Genomic DNA, 18,853 nt, shown 5'->3' with positions numbered 1-18,853 from the left:
AGCCTTGAGTTGGGCTCCATGCCGGGTGGGATTCCTACTTAAAAAAAAATTATATTTGACTGTAAATGACACAATATTTTAATCTTAAAATTTAAGGTTTGCTATCAGATTTTCTTATCAGAAGACATGTAGAAATTAACTAGCTTGAAAATTAAATTACTTGACCTAATTGTTTTGTTTATTTTTTAAGTAATCTCTACATCCACCGTGGGGCTTGACCTCACAACCCGGAGATTAAGAGTTGCATAGCCAGGCACCCCCCTAATTTCTTATTTTTGGCGAAGTTTCTATTTTTAAGAAATCTTTGTAATGGTTTCTAAATTCAAGTTTTATTTATTTATTTTTAAAGTAGATTCTCAGAGATTGAGATTCAGTGAGTCTGGGATGAATTAAAGAAATCTGTACTTTTCAGTTGGTTCTAACAGTTATGTGAGCAAAGCTTCTTATTTATAATATATTGAAAAAATGACCAAAGCAGTAGCAATTGCAGTTCAACAGTATATATCAAGTGTTTTTAATTGGGACTACAGCAGTGAACTCGGGTGATAATTATGGTCTTTGTCTGCTTGGAGCTCACAGTGCTGTAGGAAATAGAGATCAGTAAATAGACAATTACAATACAGTGTGTAAACTGCTATAAGTCAAGGACGTAAAATGAACTGAGTGAGAGAGGGTTGGCCTTATAGAAGACACACGGCTAAATTGTGCCTTCAGTGCTGATGACTAGTTGAACAGGTAGAAGGAGTTGGAAGAAGGATAATCAAATGGGAATGGCATGTGTGAAGAATGGCCTATTCAAGGAATAAAAGTAATTGGTTATGGTTTGCATCAAGGGACAGCTAGGACAAGCAGGAAGATGAGAGAGCTAGCCAGCTTCAGAGTATGTGGAGCCATTCAGGCCATATTAAGAATTAGAGACTGATTCCTAAAAGCAATTGGGAAACTATCGAAGGGATTTAAGTGGTGGAGTAACATGATCAGATTACATTTTATAAAGATTATTCAGATTGTAAAATGGAGAATGGATCAGAAAGATTAAGACTGGGAATAGAGAAATTAGTGAAAAACTGATGTAATAATCCAAGGGAGGGATGGTGATGGCCAGGATTAAATTAATGGCTGCAGGAACTAGGAGAAGTAGACAGAGTTGAGAAACATTTAGAAAGTAGATTAGATAGAGTTTTAGTAGATAAAGGGAGATAAAGAGTGTGATTCTTGTTAAATGTATTAGGTACTCATTTTCCTTTCCTTACCTGTAATACCTATGTCTGTGGGTAGAAATAGTTTCAACAGTGCTGTGGAAGAGGCTCCAAAATGCCTCAGCTAGTCTGCATAAGTTACACTTCCTTCATAACTGATTTAGAGTATGTATTTCCATTCAGATCTAAAACTATCCAGGAAATCATAATGTACCGTCAAGGTTTTAACTTTGCTGCATTGTGCAACTTAAACATTTTTATTTTTCTATATTTAATGCCACAATTGATTCTAATATTTATTTATTAAAGATTTTTATTTATTTGAGGGGGAGGGGTAGAGCGAGAGGGAGAAAGTTTTTTTTTTTTAAGATTTTTTATTCATTTGTGAGAGAAAGGGCGGTCATAAGCAGGGGGAAAGGCAGAGGGAGAGGGAGAAGCAGACACCACTGCTGAGCTGGGAGCTGACATGTGGGGCTCAATCCCAGGACCTGGAGATCATGACCCAAGCTGAAGGCAGATGCTTAACCATCTGAGCCACCCAGGAGCCCCAGAGAGAAAGAATCTTAAGCAGTCTCCTTGCTGAGTGCAGAGGCAGATGTGGGGCTCGATCTCATGACCCTGAGATCATGACCTCAGCCAAAACCAAGAGTTGGATGCTTGACTGATTGAGCCCCCCAGGAGTCCCTAAACATCAGTTTAAAAGAATGAGAGCTGACACTGAAAAGTCTCCTCAATACATGCACAGTATTGATGTAGTTTTGGAGTGTTGCTGGGATTCAGAGCCCATGGCCAAGAAAGAATTCTTGAGACATCTTCAGTGCAAAAAGGTGGTTTTATTAAACATGGGGACAGGACCTGTGGGCAGAAAAAGCTGTACTGGGTCATGAGGTGTGGCCAGTTTGAATAATCTTTAAATTAAAATGTTTGCTAATCTCACAGTTAAAAGTTTATGTATAAAAATTTCTGCATGTTCATTTATTGTAGGTTTCAAGAATTATTTATTAGGATAATGATAAGTTTATGAAAAGGTTGCTATATTTAGTTGTCTTCATGGTAGAAGTGGTTCATAATTAAGTACAACAAAATAATTTTTTGAGATTTTTGATTAATTGATATAACCATTGTTAAAATCACAGTGAATTGGAAGTTTAATCTATAAAATTTAAATTTACTGAGTTTTAAGTTAAGTAATAGCTTATATTTTAAGTCTTTTAAATTTAAAAGTTTTCAGATTCTTAGGCTTTCTCAGATATATCAAATGTGATTTACTTGGTTTTTAAAGAAAAACTGGATATTTTACATGTGGTTTTAAAGTGTGTACTATTTCAGTGATTATCTTCCTAAAACTGGTACCCAGCTACATTCTTCAAAGGTTTCAAGTTTGTCTTCTTTAGAAATCTTAATTATATGTTCATCTTCTGTACGTGAAATTTGTTATTTTTTCTGGATGGTCTTTCGATCTTTCATAATATTTTCCTGCCCAGTTTTGTTTGCATGATAAGAACCACATATCCAATGTATTTGGTCGAATATATTTTGTATTCTCTTGTATTATTAGCTACTCAAAATGACATTTAAAAAAAATTTGTTTAGGTCTACATGAATTTGATGCACTGAAGGATCCTGAAGTGAATGAATTCCGAATAAAAATGCGCAAATTCAGTGAGGAAAAGATTCAGTCGCTTGTGGGATTGTCTTGGATGGATTGGCTAAAGCAGACATATCCACCAGAACATGAACCATCAATCCTTGAAAACTTAGAAGATAAACTATATGGAGGAAAGCTCATTGTGGCTGTTCATTTTGAAAATTGTCAGGTAGTATTATGTTATTTAAGAAATACATTGTAATAAATCTGTGGTTTTTACCTGAATGCAGCATCAGTCGTAGAGGAGATAGCTGGTAAATGTTATTACAAAGAGCATTTTTAGATTTAAAGATGGAAATAAATTTAGGATTACGTATAACAATCAGAAGTGACACATCTTTTGCACCTGTATGATTTTGTGATGCAATGATGTATTAGTCTAGATCAGGGTTGGAAAACTGCAGTTTTTGAATGGTATGTATGAATTTATGTATTTATTTAACTATTTTAAAATTTTATTTAAAATCAATTAACATATAGTGTATTATTAGTTTCTGGGTTTTATATTTTAAAGGGAGGTAAAATTCAAGGAATTTTTAAAAGATGGAAAGAGAAAGGAAGAGAGAGAGGAGGGAAGGAAGGGAGGGAGGGAGGAAGGAATGTGTCACAGGTTGTCAGCAAAGCCTGGTTGTTTACAGAAAAAGATTGCCAACCCCAGTCTAGATAATGTTCTTTAGTGTAAATGTTTTATTTTCTCATTTGATTTTTCTCTTGTCTATAAAATGAAAGGTTTGTTCAAATGATCTCTTTTTTCCCATATTCTTATATGTGCATTCTGTGATATGTAATTAAGTGGTGATAACGGAAATAGGCATTATATTGGAGTGTATTTACAGTCTATACCTGAATGGTCACAGCTGTTTTACAAACCAGATTATGATACTGCCTTTGTATTTAGTGTGGTCATTTTATCAAAGAGGATCTAGCTTTAGAATTATGGTAGGAGTTCAAGGATAGTTTGTGTTGTTCTTCAATTACTGTGATAACGATAATGACATAAACCATTTCAGTAGCCATTCTATATTGAGCACTTTACCATGCCAAGAACTATGAAAGGTATTTTTAATATATTTTCCACCTTTAAAACAACTGTATAAAATGTTATCATCCCTATTTTACAGTGAAGAAAATGAAAGGGAGAGAAGTTTTTCTTTTTCTTTCTTTTTTTTTTTTTTTTGCTGCCAGTCCTTATAGCTGGTTCGTGGTAGAGACAGGATTTTATCCAGGTGTTTCAGTTTTATTCACTTCTGTCTCCTTTCCAACAGTGTGTTTCTAAGTATTTGTAAGAACAAATGCAAAAGAAGGAAAGAAGGAGCCAGCCTCCTGGCATTTTACAAAGGAGGTTTATCTAGGTTAAAAAAAAAATTTGTTGCTTTCTTCCGAGATATGTTGAGACTAAAGTTCAGTTTAAATCAAGATTTGGATATTATAAAGTCTCAAGATCAAATTTAAAATACTATTTAGGGAATTCTGCAGTGTTGGAAGAGGTGGAATGGGCAATTTTACCACTGAAAGGTGACTAGCATTCAACTTGAAAACACTGGCTCAGGGCAATTTGCCCATCTAGGTCAGTCTGCATTTCATTACATATGGGTCAGATCTCTACTGGATATACACATTTTAATATAATCATCATTGTAACAAAGTATATGTGAAAATAAATGTTTTGAAGTTAGAAGAGAAGTGGAGATATTGTGAAATCTTACTGGATTCCAAGCAGTCATAGAATTTTTCCCCAAATTCTTTTATTTATTTACTTTTAGTTTTTTAAAAAAGGTATTTTAATCACCTAGTTATTAGCATGACAAGTGCACTCCTTAATCCCTGTCACCTCTTTCACCCATCCCCCTACTCACCTCCGCTCTGGTAACCATCAGTTTGTTCTCTGTAGTTAAGATTTCCTTTCTTGGTTTGTCTCTCTCTGCAGGTTTCTTTAGGTCTAAAATGAGTGTCTTATAGGCAGCATATAGATGGGTCTTGTTTTTTTATCCACTCTGTCACCCTACGTCTTTTGATTAGAGTGTTTAGTCTGTTTACATTCAGTGTAATTGGATATATATGTATTTATTGCCATATTAATACCTGCTTTGTGGTTGTTAAGATTTTCTCTGATCCTTTCTTGTCTTTCTCTGTTCCATTGTTTGCTGGTTGTCTTCAGTGATACAATTGGATTTCTTTCTCTTTATTCTGTGCATATTTATTAGTGGTTTTTGATTTGTGTTACCATTAGGTTTGTATATAACCTCTTCTGCATATAGCAGTCTGTATTAAGTTGATGGTTATTTAGGTTTGAACCCATCCTTTATTACTCTCCTTCCCATGTTTTAGGTGTACCTTGTCATATTTTATAATCTTTTGTTTTTTGAGTTCCTTGACTGCTATTTTACAAAAATATTCATTACTGTTTTTGTGTTTCCTATCTTCATACTTTCACTTTTGGTCTTTCCCCTGAAAGAGTCCTCTGTTTAATATTTCTTGCATTGCTGGTTTAATGGTCACAAACTCCTTTAGTTTTTCTTTGAGAAACTTTTTTTTTTTTGAAGATTATTTATTTGAGAGAGAAAGACAGTGAGAGAGGGAACACAAGCTGGGGGAGTGGGAGAAGGAGAAGCAGGCTTTCTGCTGAGCAGAGAGCCCAATGTGGGGCTTGATCCCAGGATCCTGGGATCATGACCTGAGCCGAAGGCATATGCTTAATGACTGAGCCACCCAGGTGCCCCATGTCTGAGAAACTCTTTATCTCTTCTTTTATTCTGAGTGATGGCCTTGCTGGATAGAGTATTCTTGACTGCAGGATTGTACCATTCAGTACTTTGAAAATATCCTTCTACTCCTTTTAGCTTGCAAAGTTTCTGCTGAAAAATTAGCTCATAGCCTTATGGGGTTTCTTTTGTATGTAACTGTCTTCTTGTGTCTCTCTGCTCTTAATATTTTTTATTTATTTCTATATTTTACCATTTTAATTATAACGTCTTTGTGTGTATCTGCTTTTGTTGTTTTTGTTGGGGTTTCTCTGTGCCTCCTCCATCTGGGTATGTTCCCTTCCCCAAATTAGGGAAGTTTTCAGCTATTATTTCTTCAAATAAATTCTCTGCCTCTTTTCTCTGTCGTCTTCTTCTGGGACTCCTATAATGCAAATGTTATTACTTTTGATGGGATTATTATGTTCCCTAAGTCCGTTATTGTTTCATATAATACTTTTTTCTCTTTTGTCCATCTTGATTATTTTCCATTACTCTGTCTTCTAGGTTATTTGTTCTCTGCTTCTTCCATCAAACATGTTTCTTCTTTTGTTTATTGAGCCTTTTATCTCTGCTATGTTTTTCTTATTCTCTGTATTAATGGTCTCACTGATGTTCTCTACTCTTTTCTTATGTCTGGTTAGTATTCTTATGATCATTGCTTTAAATTCTCCCTTAGGCATGTTACTTACATTTGTTTTGCTTATATCTCTGGCCTTGGCCTGTTCTTTCATTTGGGACAAATTCCTCTGTCTTCTCATTTTGTCTAAGTCTGTGCCTGTTCCTCCATGTGTTAAGAAAGTCAGCTACATCTTCTGTTCTTGTGAGTAATGGCCTTATGCAGAAGAGGTCCTGTAGTACTCTGCAGTGTAGTGTTCCCTGTTCCTCACGGCCTGGTGCTTCCAGTAGCATCCCTATTGTGTGCTGAGTGTTGTCTGCTATTGTGTCCTGGCCACTTTGTCCTTCAGGTCAATAGTCTGCAGAGGCTTTGTTTGCCCGTTGTGCGCAGTGTTTGGTCCAGGGCCTGAATGTGGTGCATTTTAACTAGATGTGTTCTGGTCTGCTTATGAAATGAGATCTGTTGCATTGCCACTGGAACCGAGGCCTCACAAAACTCCTGGGTCGGGAGATATGAGACATGTTGCTGTCAGGGCTTTGGGCTGGTCCTCTGGGTGAGGAGGCATGCTGTGGTAGGACCGAGGCAAGCATGACTGGGAAGGATGGATCCATAAGAGTGTGGGGACAGGGCTTGGTGTAAGCAAGTTACACGTGAGTGCCAGTGCTGTGTTCATTCCCTCAGGTGGTTCTGTGTTTATGCTGAGGGATAGGGAAGGAAAAGGGCGCAGGCAGTTCCTCCCCCCCACCCCCAGAGTTTCTCTGTAAGGGCTACCTTTCTGGAACTCCTGCCCTGAGTTGAGCAAATATCTTCCCCTCTGTGTACTGTAGGCCCTCTAAAGATCTCTGTTTCCATGCTGTATTTCCATGGGCTGTTTGTTCCACCTTGTTTCTAATCCCTCGGGGCTCTCCCTGAACCAAGCCCCCTAACTGTAGAATTGTAGACTTTAAGCCCCACTGGTTGCAAGAACTTGTGAAATCGGGCCCTCTTTTCTTGCTGGTTGCTCTGTGGACTCCTTTTCCCCTTGGGCTTCTCTGTATGCTAGTTTGTCTCTTGTTCTTCTGCACTGTAGCAGCTCCCTTTGTACTGCACAGGCCATGATATATTTCTCCTCTAAGCCTCATCCCTGCAATTCACCCCTTCTTCAGTGTGACTTCTTCTCTACCTTTAGTTGTGGAGTTTGTTCTACCAGTCTTGAGATTCATTTCTGGGGTATTTAATTTAGGAGGATTTGATAGTTATTTATTGTATTCATGGGACTAGGTGATCTTCTTCTCTTCCTCTTCTGCTGTCATCTTCCCCTCCAACAGTCATAGACTTTAATGCTGAAAGTAGTTTGAAGATCATCTAGTCAGATTCTTTATATAATAAATCTTTTCACCATCCCTTATATAGTGTAGTGTCTCTGACCAAATACATTCAGTACTCGGGGAAGCACTCAGCCTTCTGAAGTAGCATGTTTTCACTTTTGGCAAGCACATATTTAAATTTTTATATAAAATATGTTTAAAAATTCAAACTAGCCTTTTATGACTTCTGTCCCTGTGGTTGTCCTTTCTTGTTTATCCATTCAGTCTTCCCTTCATTATACATGTCAAATATTCAGATAGTTGGGATACAGCTATCATAACTCTCCTTAGTTTACTTTTCTTTTAGCTGAGCATTTCCCTGGGGATTAAAAAATTCCTAGTTTTATGTTATATAGACTAGTAACATTATTAAGTTATTAAAGAAATTTGGAAAGCCACATAGAGTTTATCGCTCTTTGTTTATGCAACTAAGACCATTTTAAAAAAACCCAAATTTGGTGCCTGGCTGGCTCAGTCGGTAGAGCATGCAACTCTTGATCTTAGGGTTGTGAGTTCGAGCCCCACATTGGGTGTAGAAATTACTTACAAATAAGATCTTTAAAAATAAAAACAAAACCCCAAATTCGTGATTTATTACCAGTACCATTTCATAAGTGAATGAATATTTTACCAACAAGAAATAAGAATGATGATACCAGAATAAAGGATCGTTAGCATACTGATCCCTCATACATGCATTTTTTTTGCTCTTCTGACTTATATAAAATATTCATTTTGCCATTTCATCATTACTGCTAATGACCAACATTAGGAAGCAGTATGTAGGAACACTAAACTTGAGATGAAGTGTAACAAAGTACTCATATAGGTTAAAAAATGGTTTTACAAGATAGTTGGGCAATATAGACAGTAGTTTCTATGAAAACCGTGAAATTTTAGATGACCACATTGTCAGTATTATCCAGCATAGATTAGGGCTCTTAGGACTTAGCAAGATAAATATAATCATGGAACTATCATGTTTCAGTTTTGAAGAACATTAGTCCCAGCAGCCAGACCAGAGAGGCGTTATTTTTAATTCCAAGAGTCCTAATTTGTTAAGGATGCCAATAAACCCGAGCATCACTTTCAAACCTGTGTTTTTTTAACCTCAGCCAGCATAAGTTATATGAAATAAACAATTAAGGGAGAGGGGCACATGGCATTTGAAATAGTCTCCTGTGTGTTAGGGAACAGGGTGGGTTGTGGAGAAGGAAGAAGGAGGTAGAGACTATACTTTTGGGGAATTTCAGAGAATATATCAGAAGCATGGGCAGAAGTGTGAGAAACAATGAAGCCCATACAGTAAAACTATGAATAATAAGTATTTCTTCGCCTGTGTAGACATTGTCTGAATATCTGATATAGATGTAGTCACAAATGAACTGTATCCCTTCCCTTCCTGCTAAACAGAAGTTTCTGTCCCATCCATATGCCCAGTGTCTTTGCTGGGTAGTCTCTCATGCAGCTGTTTGTAAGCATTGAGCAAAACAATGCGAGTTGACTCCTCAGGAGAATTACAGGTCTTTTAAAGGTGCAATATTTTGTCAAGTATTTAAAAGAGATGTTGGAAAATCGCTTGATACAGGAAAAACCAGTTGAGTTCTGACCAAGTCAGCCCAATTAACAGTTTATGTGAAGAAAATTAACATGGGTGATGAGACACACCAGTAGTTCTTCAGAAGACTTGAATGTAATCATCATGATACTATGATTGGTCTTTAAAAGAAAGTTTCGAGCCCTTGGTACTATATACAATTCCATTATGCAAATGTACAGTTGACCCTTGAACAATGCGAGGGTTATGGGTGCCAACCCCTCCATATCCAAAAATCCACATAAAACTTTTGACCCCCACAAAACTTTCCTCCTACTATAATAGCCTCCCATTGACTTACTGATTAGTAAGACTTACTGTCTTACTGATTTATCATAAATAGTTGATAAACACATATTTGTTATATGTGTTGTATACTGTATTTTTATAATAATGTAAGCTGAGGGAAGAAAATGTTATTAAAATCATAAGGAAGAGAAAATACATTTACGGTATTATCCTGTACTTATAAAAAAAAATCCATGTAATTAAGTGGACCCACGCAGTTCAAACCCATGTTCCTCAAGTGTCAACTGTATTTTCATTGTCTCAGTTGCATCTCTCTCAGAAATGATGATGAGGAATGTCTTTTCACGTATTTATGAACCATTCATATTTCTGTTGTTTGTTTTTTGACTATTTTAAAATTGTGTTGTGTGTGTCTTACTGATTTGTGTAAGTTCTTGGTATTTGGGGAGTAGTGAATCTTTGTCATTCATATGTGTTGGGAATGTGTTCTCCCTGTGTGTGGCTTATCTTTCTTATTCTTTGTTTTGCTAGTTTTATTTTGCTTGCTTTTTATCCTCAAATTCTAGTCAGTGTTCAGATTTTCTCAGTTGTCATGTTATATACATCTATACACACAGAGCATATCAAGTTCAACATTGCTTTGTATGAAATAACATCAATTTATGTATTTCTATTAGATATAAACCTAGAAGCAGAATTGGTGAGTCATGGGTGTATGTGTGTAATCGGATAACGCCAAACAGTTTTTCTTTTACTTTCTTTTTTTTTTTTTTAAGATTTATTTATTTTGAGAGAGAGCGAGCGTGCGCACGCGTGAGTATGCATGCGCAAGCAGGAGGGGCAGAGGGAGAGGGAGAGAGAGTCCCAAGCAGACGCCGGCTGAGTGCAGGGGCTCAGTGTGAGGCTCAATCTTATGACCTTGAAATCCTGAAGTGAGCTGAAACCAAGAGTCAGTTGCTTAACCGACTCCATCCCCCAGGCGCCCCCTAACAGTTTTTCAAATTTACATTCCTACCAGAAATACTTTGAGTTTAGTTTCTTCACATCTATGCTAACACTTGATATTGTCAAATTTAAAAAATCTTTTAAAATTTGCCATGTTTCTTTTCATTGAGTTTTAAATTTCACTTAATATGTTTTATTTCTTGGCGTTCTCTTTGATTCTTCTTCAGATATATTTGCTCTTTATTAATTTTCAAACCACCTTTAATTCTTGACACACATCAACCAAACTTGTTTTATTTTCTGAGTCTTACTTGTAATATCTGCCGTTTTTCAAGCCCGGTTTTGATTTCTGGTCTTTTTTGTAAGTTCTTGCTATCTGATGATGAGTGTGTCCTCTAGTTTTGTATTTCTAGAAAGTTTATTTATGGGGGTGCCTGGGTAGCTCAGTTAAGCGTTTGCCTTCTGCTCAGGTCATGATCCGAGGGTCCTGAGATTGAGCCCCGCATCGGGCTCCTTGCTCTGCAGGGAGCCTGCTTCTCCCTCTCCTCCCCACTTGTACTGTCTCTCCTTCTCTCTGTCTCTCAATAAATAAATAAATAGTTTATGAAATAGTAAATGGGAACTTTAAATAATTTTATGATATATTAAGGAGTATAAGGCCTTATTATTCAGACCTGTGCTGTTTAAATAGAGTAGCCACTAGCCACATATGTACATTAATTTTAAATTTAAATTAAACTAAGTAAAATTAAAATTCAGTTCTTCACACTAGCCACATATCAAGTTTCTCAAGAACCACTGTGGCTAAGGGGCTGTTGCATTGGAACAGAATAGACTGTTTCCCTTTTTAAAGAGTTTTATTGGGTAGCACTGCTTTAGACAGTTATGACTATTTATGTTATGTTAAAAAAGTATCATATCTCTTTGTGATTCGCTTTTTAAAGGTAGATTACTTTCTGAGGTAGATGAAGGTTTTGAGGTGGATAGTGCAAGGAAATTAAATAAGAAGCTATATTGCTCTTTAGGAGAAAGACGAAGAATTGCTGAAGTAGAAGAGTGTTATTGGAGATGGAGAGGAGGTGACAGTTGGCAACCCAAGGATATGAGATCATTGGTATCTTATTGGGAAGTGAGTTAGGGGAGGAAAGTGGAGTCATGTGACTTCTCAAATGACTCTCTGGATCCTGGCTCATATGCTTTGATGCATATTGCACCAACTCATATAGAAAATTAGGAGAAAAAGGGTAAAAAAAACTAGAGAAAATAGATTGGAACACCCAGTAAGTTTAGGTTTAAAAAGTTGGAATTTGAAGTACCTTGTGGAAAAGGGAGGTGACTTGGTGGAAATATTGCAGAAGCAATCTCCAGTCAGTAGGGAGAATTTTTTAACAATCACAGCCCGAGTAGCAGTTGGCTGCTTTAGGAGATAGTGAATTTTCTTAAATTCTCGGTATGTGATCATATGGTGGGAAATTATTTTGCTAGATTATGAGAAGTTTCAGATGTTAAGTAATCTTTAATATCTGTACTTTTGGGATTTTTGATGAGCAGATTTGATAATATTCAATCCTGACTATATCCTTGTTTTGCATTAATGAAAGCTTTGTTTCTTTTTACATGTTTATAAAATTGGACTGAATTGTTCATTTATAATTTAATTGTTATATAGATCTCTTCTTACTAGTGACAACATAAAATTCTTAGTATGGACTACATTTGAACAACTACAGGTTTTTTGGTATCTTTTTTAAAGAAAGATACTAAAAATATAAAGATATTCACTGAAAATGCATTTGATCAACTCTCTGGTGGTAAACTTTAGTTAAATATACACTGTAGTTAAATATGAATCTTACCTGTGGGATCTGTAACACTTTGTATAGTGTAAGATGACTTGCAAATTATCAGAAATCTTAATTTGTTATGGACAGATTATATTTAGAAAATAGGAAAATGTACTGGAATGTTAAATGTAAAGTGTATACATATGTAATATATATATGTACATATTATGTATGGGTATATACTATATAGTAATAAGTATAAATGTAAAGTGGGTTTTTTCAGCACAAATATAAAATTGCTCCTTTTTTCTGTTCCCCTTTTTAGGATGTGTTTAGCTTTCAAATATCTCCTAATATGAATCCTATCAAAATAAATGAACTGGCAATCCAAAAACGTTTGACTATTCATGGGAAAGAAGATGAAGTTAGTCCCTATGACTATGTGTTGCAAGTCAGTGGGAGAGTAGAATATGTGTTTGGTGATCACCCACTCATTCAGTTCCAGGTATGTGTATTAACTATCAGTTTTCCAGAGGGGTGTGTGTGTGCACGTGCGTGTGTGTATTTAACAATTTAAATTTCTGATAAAAATGTGTTGTTATAGTCAAGTATTTAGAACCTACAGAAAATTATACAGAATTAAATAATAGATATTCGTAATCCTACCCACCTCTGAGATAACTATTGTTAAAATTTTGACATGTTTTTGTTGTTTACTTGCAGTTATGCATATATATATTTTTGGCATAATGATTATATATTTAATGTATGTATCTAAATGTTTCTACTTTTTTGGTTGTTTCAGTGTTATATCATTTCCTGTGGCATAATGAATTATTATTATTATTATTTTTAAAGATTTATTTATTCGACTGAGAGAGACAGTGAGAGAGGGAACACAAGCAGGGGGAGTGGGAGAGGGAGAAGCAGGCTTCCCGCACTCCTGGGAGCCCGATGGCGGGACTTGATTCCAGGACCCCAGAATCATGACCCAAGCCAAAGGCAGACGCTTAATGACTGAGCCACCCAGGCACCCCTCTTTTTTATTTTTTAAAGCTTTTATTTATTTATCTGCGAGAGAGAGAGAGAGAGTGCACAAGGCGGGGTGTGGGGTGGGGCAGAGGGAGATGGAGAAGCAGACTCCCTGAGCAGGGAGCTGAGCAGGGAGCCCGACGAGGGGCTTAGTCCCAGGATCCTGGGATCATGACCTGAGCTGAAAGCAGATGCTTATCAGACTGAGCCACCCAGGTGCCCCGACATAATGAATTCTTAATAAAATTTGCTACTGCCTACTATGTTATCATATAAACATAATAATTAGGTAGAAAATATTCTGGGGGAAGTAAAATACAAGATTTTTATTAAATGGTCACTAATTAAATTGTATAAAAACTTACTTGTGATTATCCGTTAACAAGGTCTTATAAATTTTCATTGTGAATTAGAAAACTTCAGTTTAACATTTATAGGTATAATTGCCCTTCCCTCTGCTTTTTGTTACCTCCATATATGGTAGAAAATTTGTAAGCATTAGGTCTGACCATCCTCAGAAACTTTCCTCCATCTTTGACATAACTATTTCCATGCAATCATGAGTTCCTTGAGTATAGTGCCTCAGATTGTTTTTGGAGTAAACTGGAGTTTAAATAAGGTAAGTGAGGGGCGCCTGGGTGGCTCAGTTGGTTAAACGGCTGCCTTTGGCTCAGGTCATGATCCCAGGGACCTGGGATCCAACCCTGTGTCAGGCTCCCTGCTTGGGGGGAGCCTGCTTCTCCTCCTCCCCTGCTTGTGTGCTCTCTTTCTCTGTCAAATAAATAAATAAAATCTTAAATAAATAAATAAATAAAGTGAATGCAGTGCAACACCCCTCCCCCACCATGAGGTGTGCTATTTATCAGATAGATCTTGGCTTTGCCTTCAAGAAACTTGCAGATATTTTTGTTGAAATTATATTTGGAGACTGAGAAATGGTCATTGCATAAAGAATAAAGGCTAAATGCCAAGTTAGAGGTAAATAGTAACAGGATTTTAGAAAAATATGTCATTACTCTTGTGATTTTTTATTTTGTTTTAAGCAAGAAGGATACAGGCATGCCATGTATTAAGTGATGGCTGACAATAAGGAGCTGTGATTTTTTTTTTTTAACCTCGATTAGTGGAGGGCATATTGTTTTGCCACAACTAGGATTTGTGGGGTTTTTTGTTTGTTTGTTTTTTAGGATTTGTTATTATTAAGAAAATTAAAGGCTTGTATATGTTTTGTACAAGGTTGTAGGAGAGAGAAAGTATACCATGTAGGTAAAGGAATGTGAAGGAAGTGGAATGATACATATTTCATAGTGAAAAATTTTTGATTGAATATATTTATCATAATATGTAACTCCTACTTACAGACCATTCTGGAATTTTTTTAAATTTCAACAAAAAAGTATTTTGTGGTTCTGAATTGAATATAATATGTTGAATCTATATAGGAAATTTATTCTTCTGAGGAAACATTAGGTTTCTTTCTATTCAGTTTGTTAGGCATCCCCGGTAATGTGAATAACCACTCCTTTTCTTATATGCCTTTGGAGAGTCGTTCTGGTCTCATGGAAATAAAACAGAGTATCAAGCTAATCTAGCCAATATGTTTTTGCAAGGGAGATAGTAATGCTTATCTTCTGGAGCCCGGTTCTGTAAAGGTACCAGGTCTGCCTCAGGGATCCATGGGAAATTCTAAGATGACCACCTCAGGATGTGAAGAAATGACCACATATGTACTACATGTCCACTTTTCCTGACTGATTGGTCAAAGCTGCATTGTGATATCACAGTCTTTACCAATCAAGTCCCACCCTTAGAAAGGTGAGCCAGTTGGTCAGAATGTTAGGTATTAAGTGCAAAGAGAAGGCAAAAACATCTAGACTGAGATATATATTTCTTAAAGGTTTAGCAAAAAAAAAAAAAGGTAGATTTAAAGATACCAGCTGTAAAGATGCCAGGTATGTAACTTAGCTCTTCCGACTTTTAGTTCTTTCATCTATTAAAGGGAGGAAAATCTCTCTTAAAGTGTTGTTAGGAAAATTAGCTATAAATATAAAAAGTAGCTAGTTCTTAGGTACTTAGGTGTTAATTAATGGTAGCTATTTTATATTGTGATTTTAATTTCTCATATTCTTGACATTAGTTAAGATATTTTCATAGTTGGTATAGTGGTGTTCATTTAATATTATTCTTATGTCGATTTAAGTATTTGCTTGAAAATCTTTTTTTTTTTTTTTTAAGATTTATTTATTTGACAGAGACACAACGAGAGAGGGAACACAAGCGGGGGGAGTGACAGAGGGAGAAGCAGGCTCTCCGTGGAGCAGGGAGCCTGATGTGGGGCTCTTTCCCAGGACCCTGGGACCATGACCTGAGCCAAAGGCAGATGCTTAACGACTGAGCCACCCAGGTGCCCCTGCTTGAAAATCTTTACCTTATTCTTTCTTGCCACTGTAGTATATCCGGAATTGTGTAATGAACAGGACCTTGCCCCATTTTATGCTTGTGGAATGTTTCAAGATCAAGAAGATGTATGAACAGGAAATGATTGCCATAGAGGCTGCCATAAATCGAAATTCATCAAACCTTCCTCTTCCTTTACCACCAAAGAAAATGCGAATTATTTCTGTAAGTTTCATGTGTGAACCTTTGGTAACCCAGAAAGCATGTAATTTTGTTAGGTTGTATGCTTAAGCCTCACATATTTTCTCTGCTCACTTCTCCTTCTGTGAAAACCAATGCCCATTTGCCAAAGATCCATTACCATTTATTGGTAATTATCTTTCTAGCTACTATTCTTTTTCCTCAGCTCAAGCTACATATAAATGTGAATGTGCTATTTCTGGTTTTGGTGTTATTTTGGTATCACAAAAAATGACACCAAATTAGAAATTTCTTGAGAGTACAGCCAAACGTAGACTTCAGTGAGCAGTTTGAGAAATTTGAGACATTCTAGTAGAAAAGTTAGATGTGCAAAATAGTTGATGTTCTCATGTATTTCATTTCTGTCAGCTAAGCTATGATAGCATTTTTGGTATAACTTGCCTTCTGCTTACTAAATACTTTTAGAATTTAGATATATCAAAGATACCATTTTTTCCAGAATATATTTATATAAAGCAAATCCTAAGTTTCTGTTTATTGATTGGAACAGTTAACATTTTTTAATAGTTACTCAGTTTTAACAAGTTGTATGTTTAATCTCTCCTTGATGATTAAGTTATTAACTGTATATTAATTTAAATGGTCAATTTTTAATTCATCCACAGCTTTAATACAATTTGTTTATGGTGTTTAATTTAGTGAATCTCTTGGCAGTATTGGAATGCTGCCTGTGTTTTGCCATAAGAAATAAGTGCTAGTGGTTGTGATGCTTAATTTAGTATATGTGATTTTCAGTTGTTAGTTCAGAGGTCTATTTTCATTATTTTGCCAATGGACATGAGAACAGATAAGATGATTTCATTGCTAGCATAGAATATTTATGTCTTTAATTAAAATACTCTATTTCATTCTTTTGTAGCATGTTTGGGAAAATAACAACCCTTTCCAGATTGTCTTGGTTAAGGGAAATAAACTTAACACAGAAGAAAGTGTAAAAGTGAGTACTTGTTAAGATTTGAGTTTTTTTTTTTTTTACCTGCTCCATTGTTATTATTTTTGAAAGATTTATTTATTCACTTTAGAGAGAGAGAGCACATGCAAGCACTTGAGCGGGGGAGGGGCATTGGGAGAGGGAGAGAAGCAGGCCCTATGCTGAGCCCAGAGCCAAATGCAGCCTGATCCTAGGACCCCAGACCATAACCTGAGCGAAAACCAAGAGTTGGCTGCTCAACCAACTGAGTCACCCAGGTGCCCCTATCTGCTCCATTATTTGAATAACTTAACTGATATGAGTGAGTTATTCACTCAAAATGAATATTCAATGAATGTTACATTGGAGATTAAATTTTCCCTATATTGGTCAATTACACAAGATAGAATATGGTGACTTAATACAAGACAATTAAGGATTTTTGTTTTAAAGTATTCTTTGAAGAGTTGGAGATGTACTGGATATAGTGACATTTTTCCTGTATGTGTTATGTAAAAGAACTTGCTTTAGATCAGGAATTCAGCAAATACAGTTTAAGCCAAAACTATAGGTCACAGATTCCTATGCAAGCTTAACTCTCCTTTGTCAGCCTTGTTTAGAGCCGCACTCAGCCTCCTTTCTCAGACCTTTCCCTTTCTTTTAAACTTATTGAACACAGAGAAAATGTAGTATCATTTCCTGGAAGAAAATAGATGACTACATTATGGACCACAAGTTGTTAACACCTGGCGATTTATTGTATAACCCCATACAATTAAGTAAAGATTTAACAAGGCATTTTTTCTCAAAGTGTAAAGTGTGCATTTTCCCCTATTTTGCTTGGCAGGAAATTAAGTGAATAGTTTTGTGATCCAAGAAAAGATTCACTTAGTTTGAGATGTTTGCTGGCATGAGGATATATTCGGGAGCAACTTGCCAAAGATTACCAGTGGCTTGCTTTTATAAATGGACTTTAAAGATTCTTTGGTTAGCTGTCATTAAAATAGGGCTTTTTTTTTTCTTTTTTTTCGGCTCTTATTTTCTCAGGATTTAATTTTTAATGAGTATGCTTATGGCCAGTTAGCCTTTGTTTTCTGTTTTAGTGGTAATTCAATTTTTTCCTTTAAACTTTCCTTATTTTTGTCTAGTTGCAGAAGTACAACATGGTTGTTGGGACAGGTAAAATAGTTCAAACACCATGAAAGAAAAAAGTTCCTGATCTTTTTTCCCTTACAAATTGACTTGAGAAGGCTTCCTCTTATCAGTTTTCTGAGTAAGCTTATATAGGATTGGTATTATTTCTTCCTTAAATATTTGGTAAGATTTACTCCAAGCCATCAGTCCCTGGAGTTTTCTTTGTGGGAAAGGTTTTTTTTTTTTTTTTTTTTTTTTAAGATTTTAATTATTTGATGGAGCATGAGCATGAGCAGGGGGGAGGGTAGAGGGAGAGGGAGAAGCCAGCTCCGCCGAGCAGGGAGCCTCATGCAGGGCTTGATCCCAGGACCCTGGGATCATGACCTGAGCCCAAGGCAGATAGCTTAACTGACAGAGCCACCATATGGGAAGGTTTTTAATTAGAAATTTAATTTCCTTTTTTTTTTTAAGATTTATTTATTTGAGAGAGAGAGAGAGACTGAGCAAGTGTGGGGGGATGGGGCAGAGGAGAGGGAGCGAGAGAATCTCAAGCGGACTCCCCGTTGAGCATAGAGCCTGACGTAGGGCTCCATCCCACAACCCTCAGATCATGACCTGAACTGAAATCAGGAGTCAGGGATGCTTAATTAACTGAGCCACCCAGGCATCCCTAGGAATTTAATTTCTTTAAAGCATAGTCAGGTTTTCTACTTCTTTTGCGTCAGTTTTGATAATTTTTGTCTTTTGAAGAATTTGTTCTAAGTTGTTATACTTTTGGCATTAAGTTTATAATAGCCCCTTAAATTAGTTCTCCATTGCTGTTTAACGAATTACCACAAACCAAGCAGCTTGAATGCCTGTTTATTAGCTTGCAATTTTGTTGGTCAGAAGTCTGGGCATGGTGTGGCTGGGTTTTCTGCTTACGTTCTTGCAAGGTTGAAATCCAGGTTAGTTGGGTTGTATTTCTTTCTGAAGGCTCTGGGGAAGAATG

General features: G+C 36.2%; 1 protein-coding gene across 11 annotated transcripts in view; it reads left to right on the top strand.

Annotated features, from left to right (window-relative positions):
- The window catches only part of PIK3CB (phosphatidylinositol-4,5-bisphosphate 3-kinase catalytic subunit beta), a 196,767-nt gene that overhangs the window by 92,597 nt on the left and 85,317 nt on the right, over positions 1–18,853 (top strand). For 10 of the 11 annotated variants that reach the window (XM_027584438.1, XM_027584437.2, XM_027584433.1 and 7 more), the window contains 4 exons: positions 2,793–3,016; positions 12,454–12,633; positions 15,612–15,782; positions 16,678–16,755. In XM_027584438.1, the coding sequence (XP_027440239.1) occupies positions 2,793–3,016; positions 12,454–12,633; positions 15,612–15,782; positions 16,678–16,755 (653 nt within the window). Of the gene's footprint in view, positions 1–2,792; positions 3,017–12,453; positions 12,634–15,013; positions 15,113–15,611; positions 15,783–16,677; positions 16,756–18,853 lie in introns of those variants that run through there. The other variant, XM_027584439.1, reaches the window with a different exon arrangement.

The sequence above is a fragment of the Zalophus californianus genome, chromosome 1, assembly GCF_009762305.2.
Source record: "Zalophus californianus isolate mZalCal1 chromosome 1, mZalCal1.pri.v2, whole genome shotgun sequence".
NCBI classification, from domain to species: domain Eukaryota; kingdom Metazoa; phylum Chordata; class Mammalia; order Carnivora; family Otariidae; genus Zalophus; species Zalophus californianus.
This window is presented reverse-complemented; position numbering and strand designations above follow the sequence as displayed.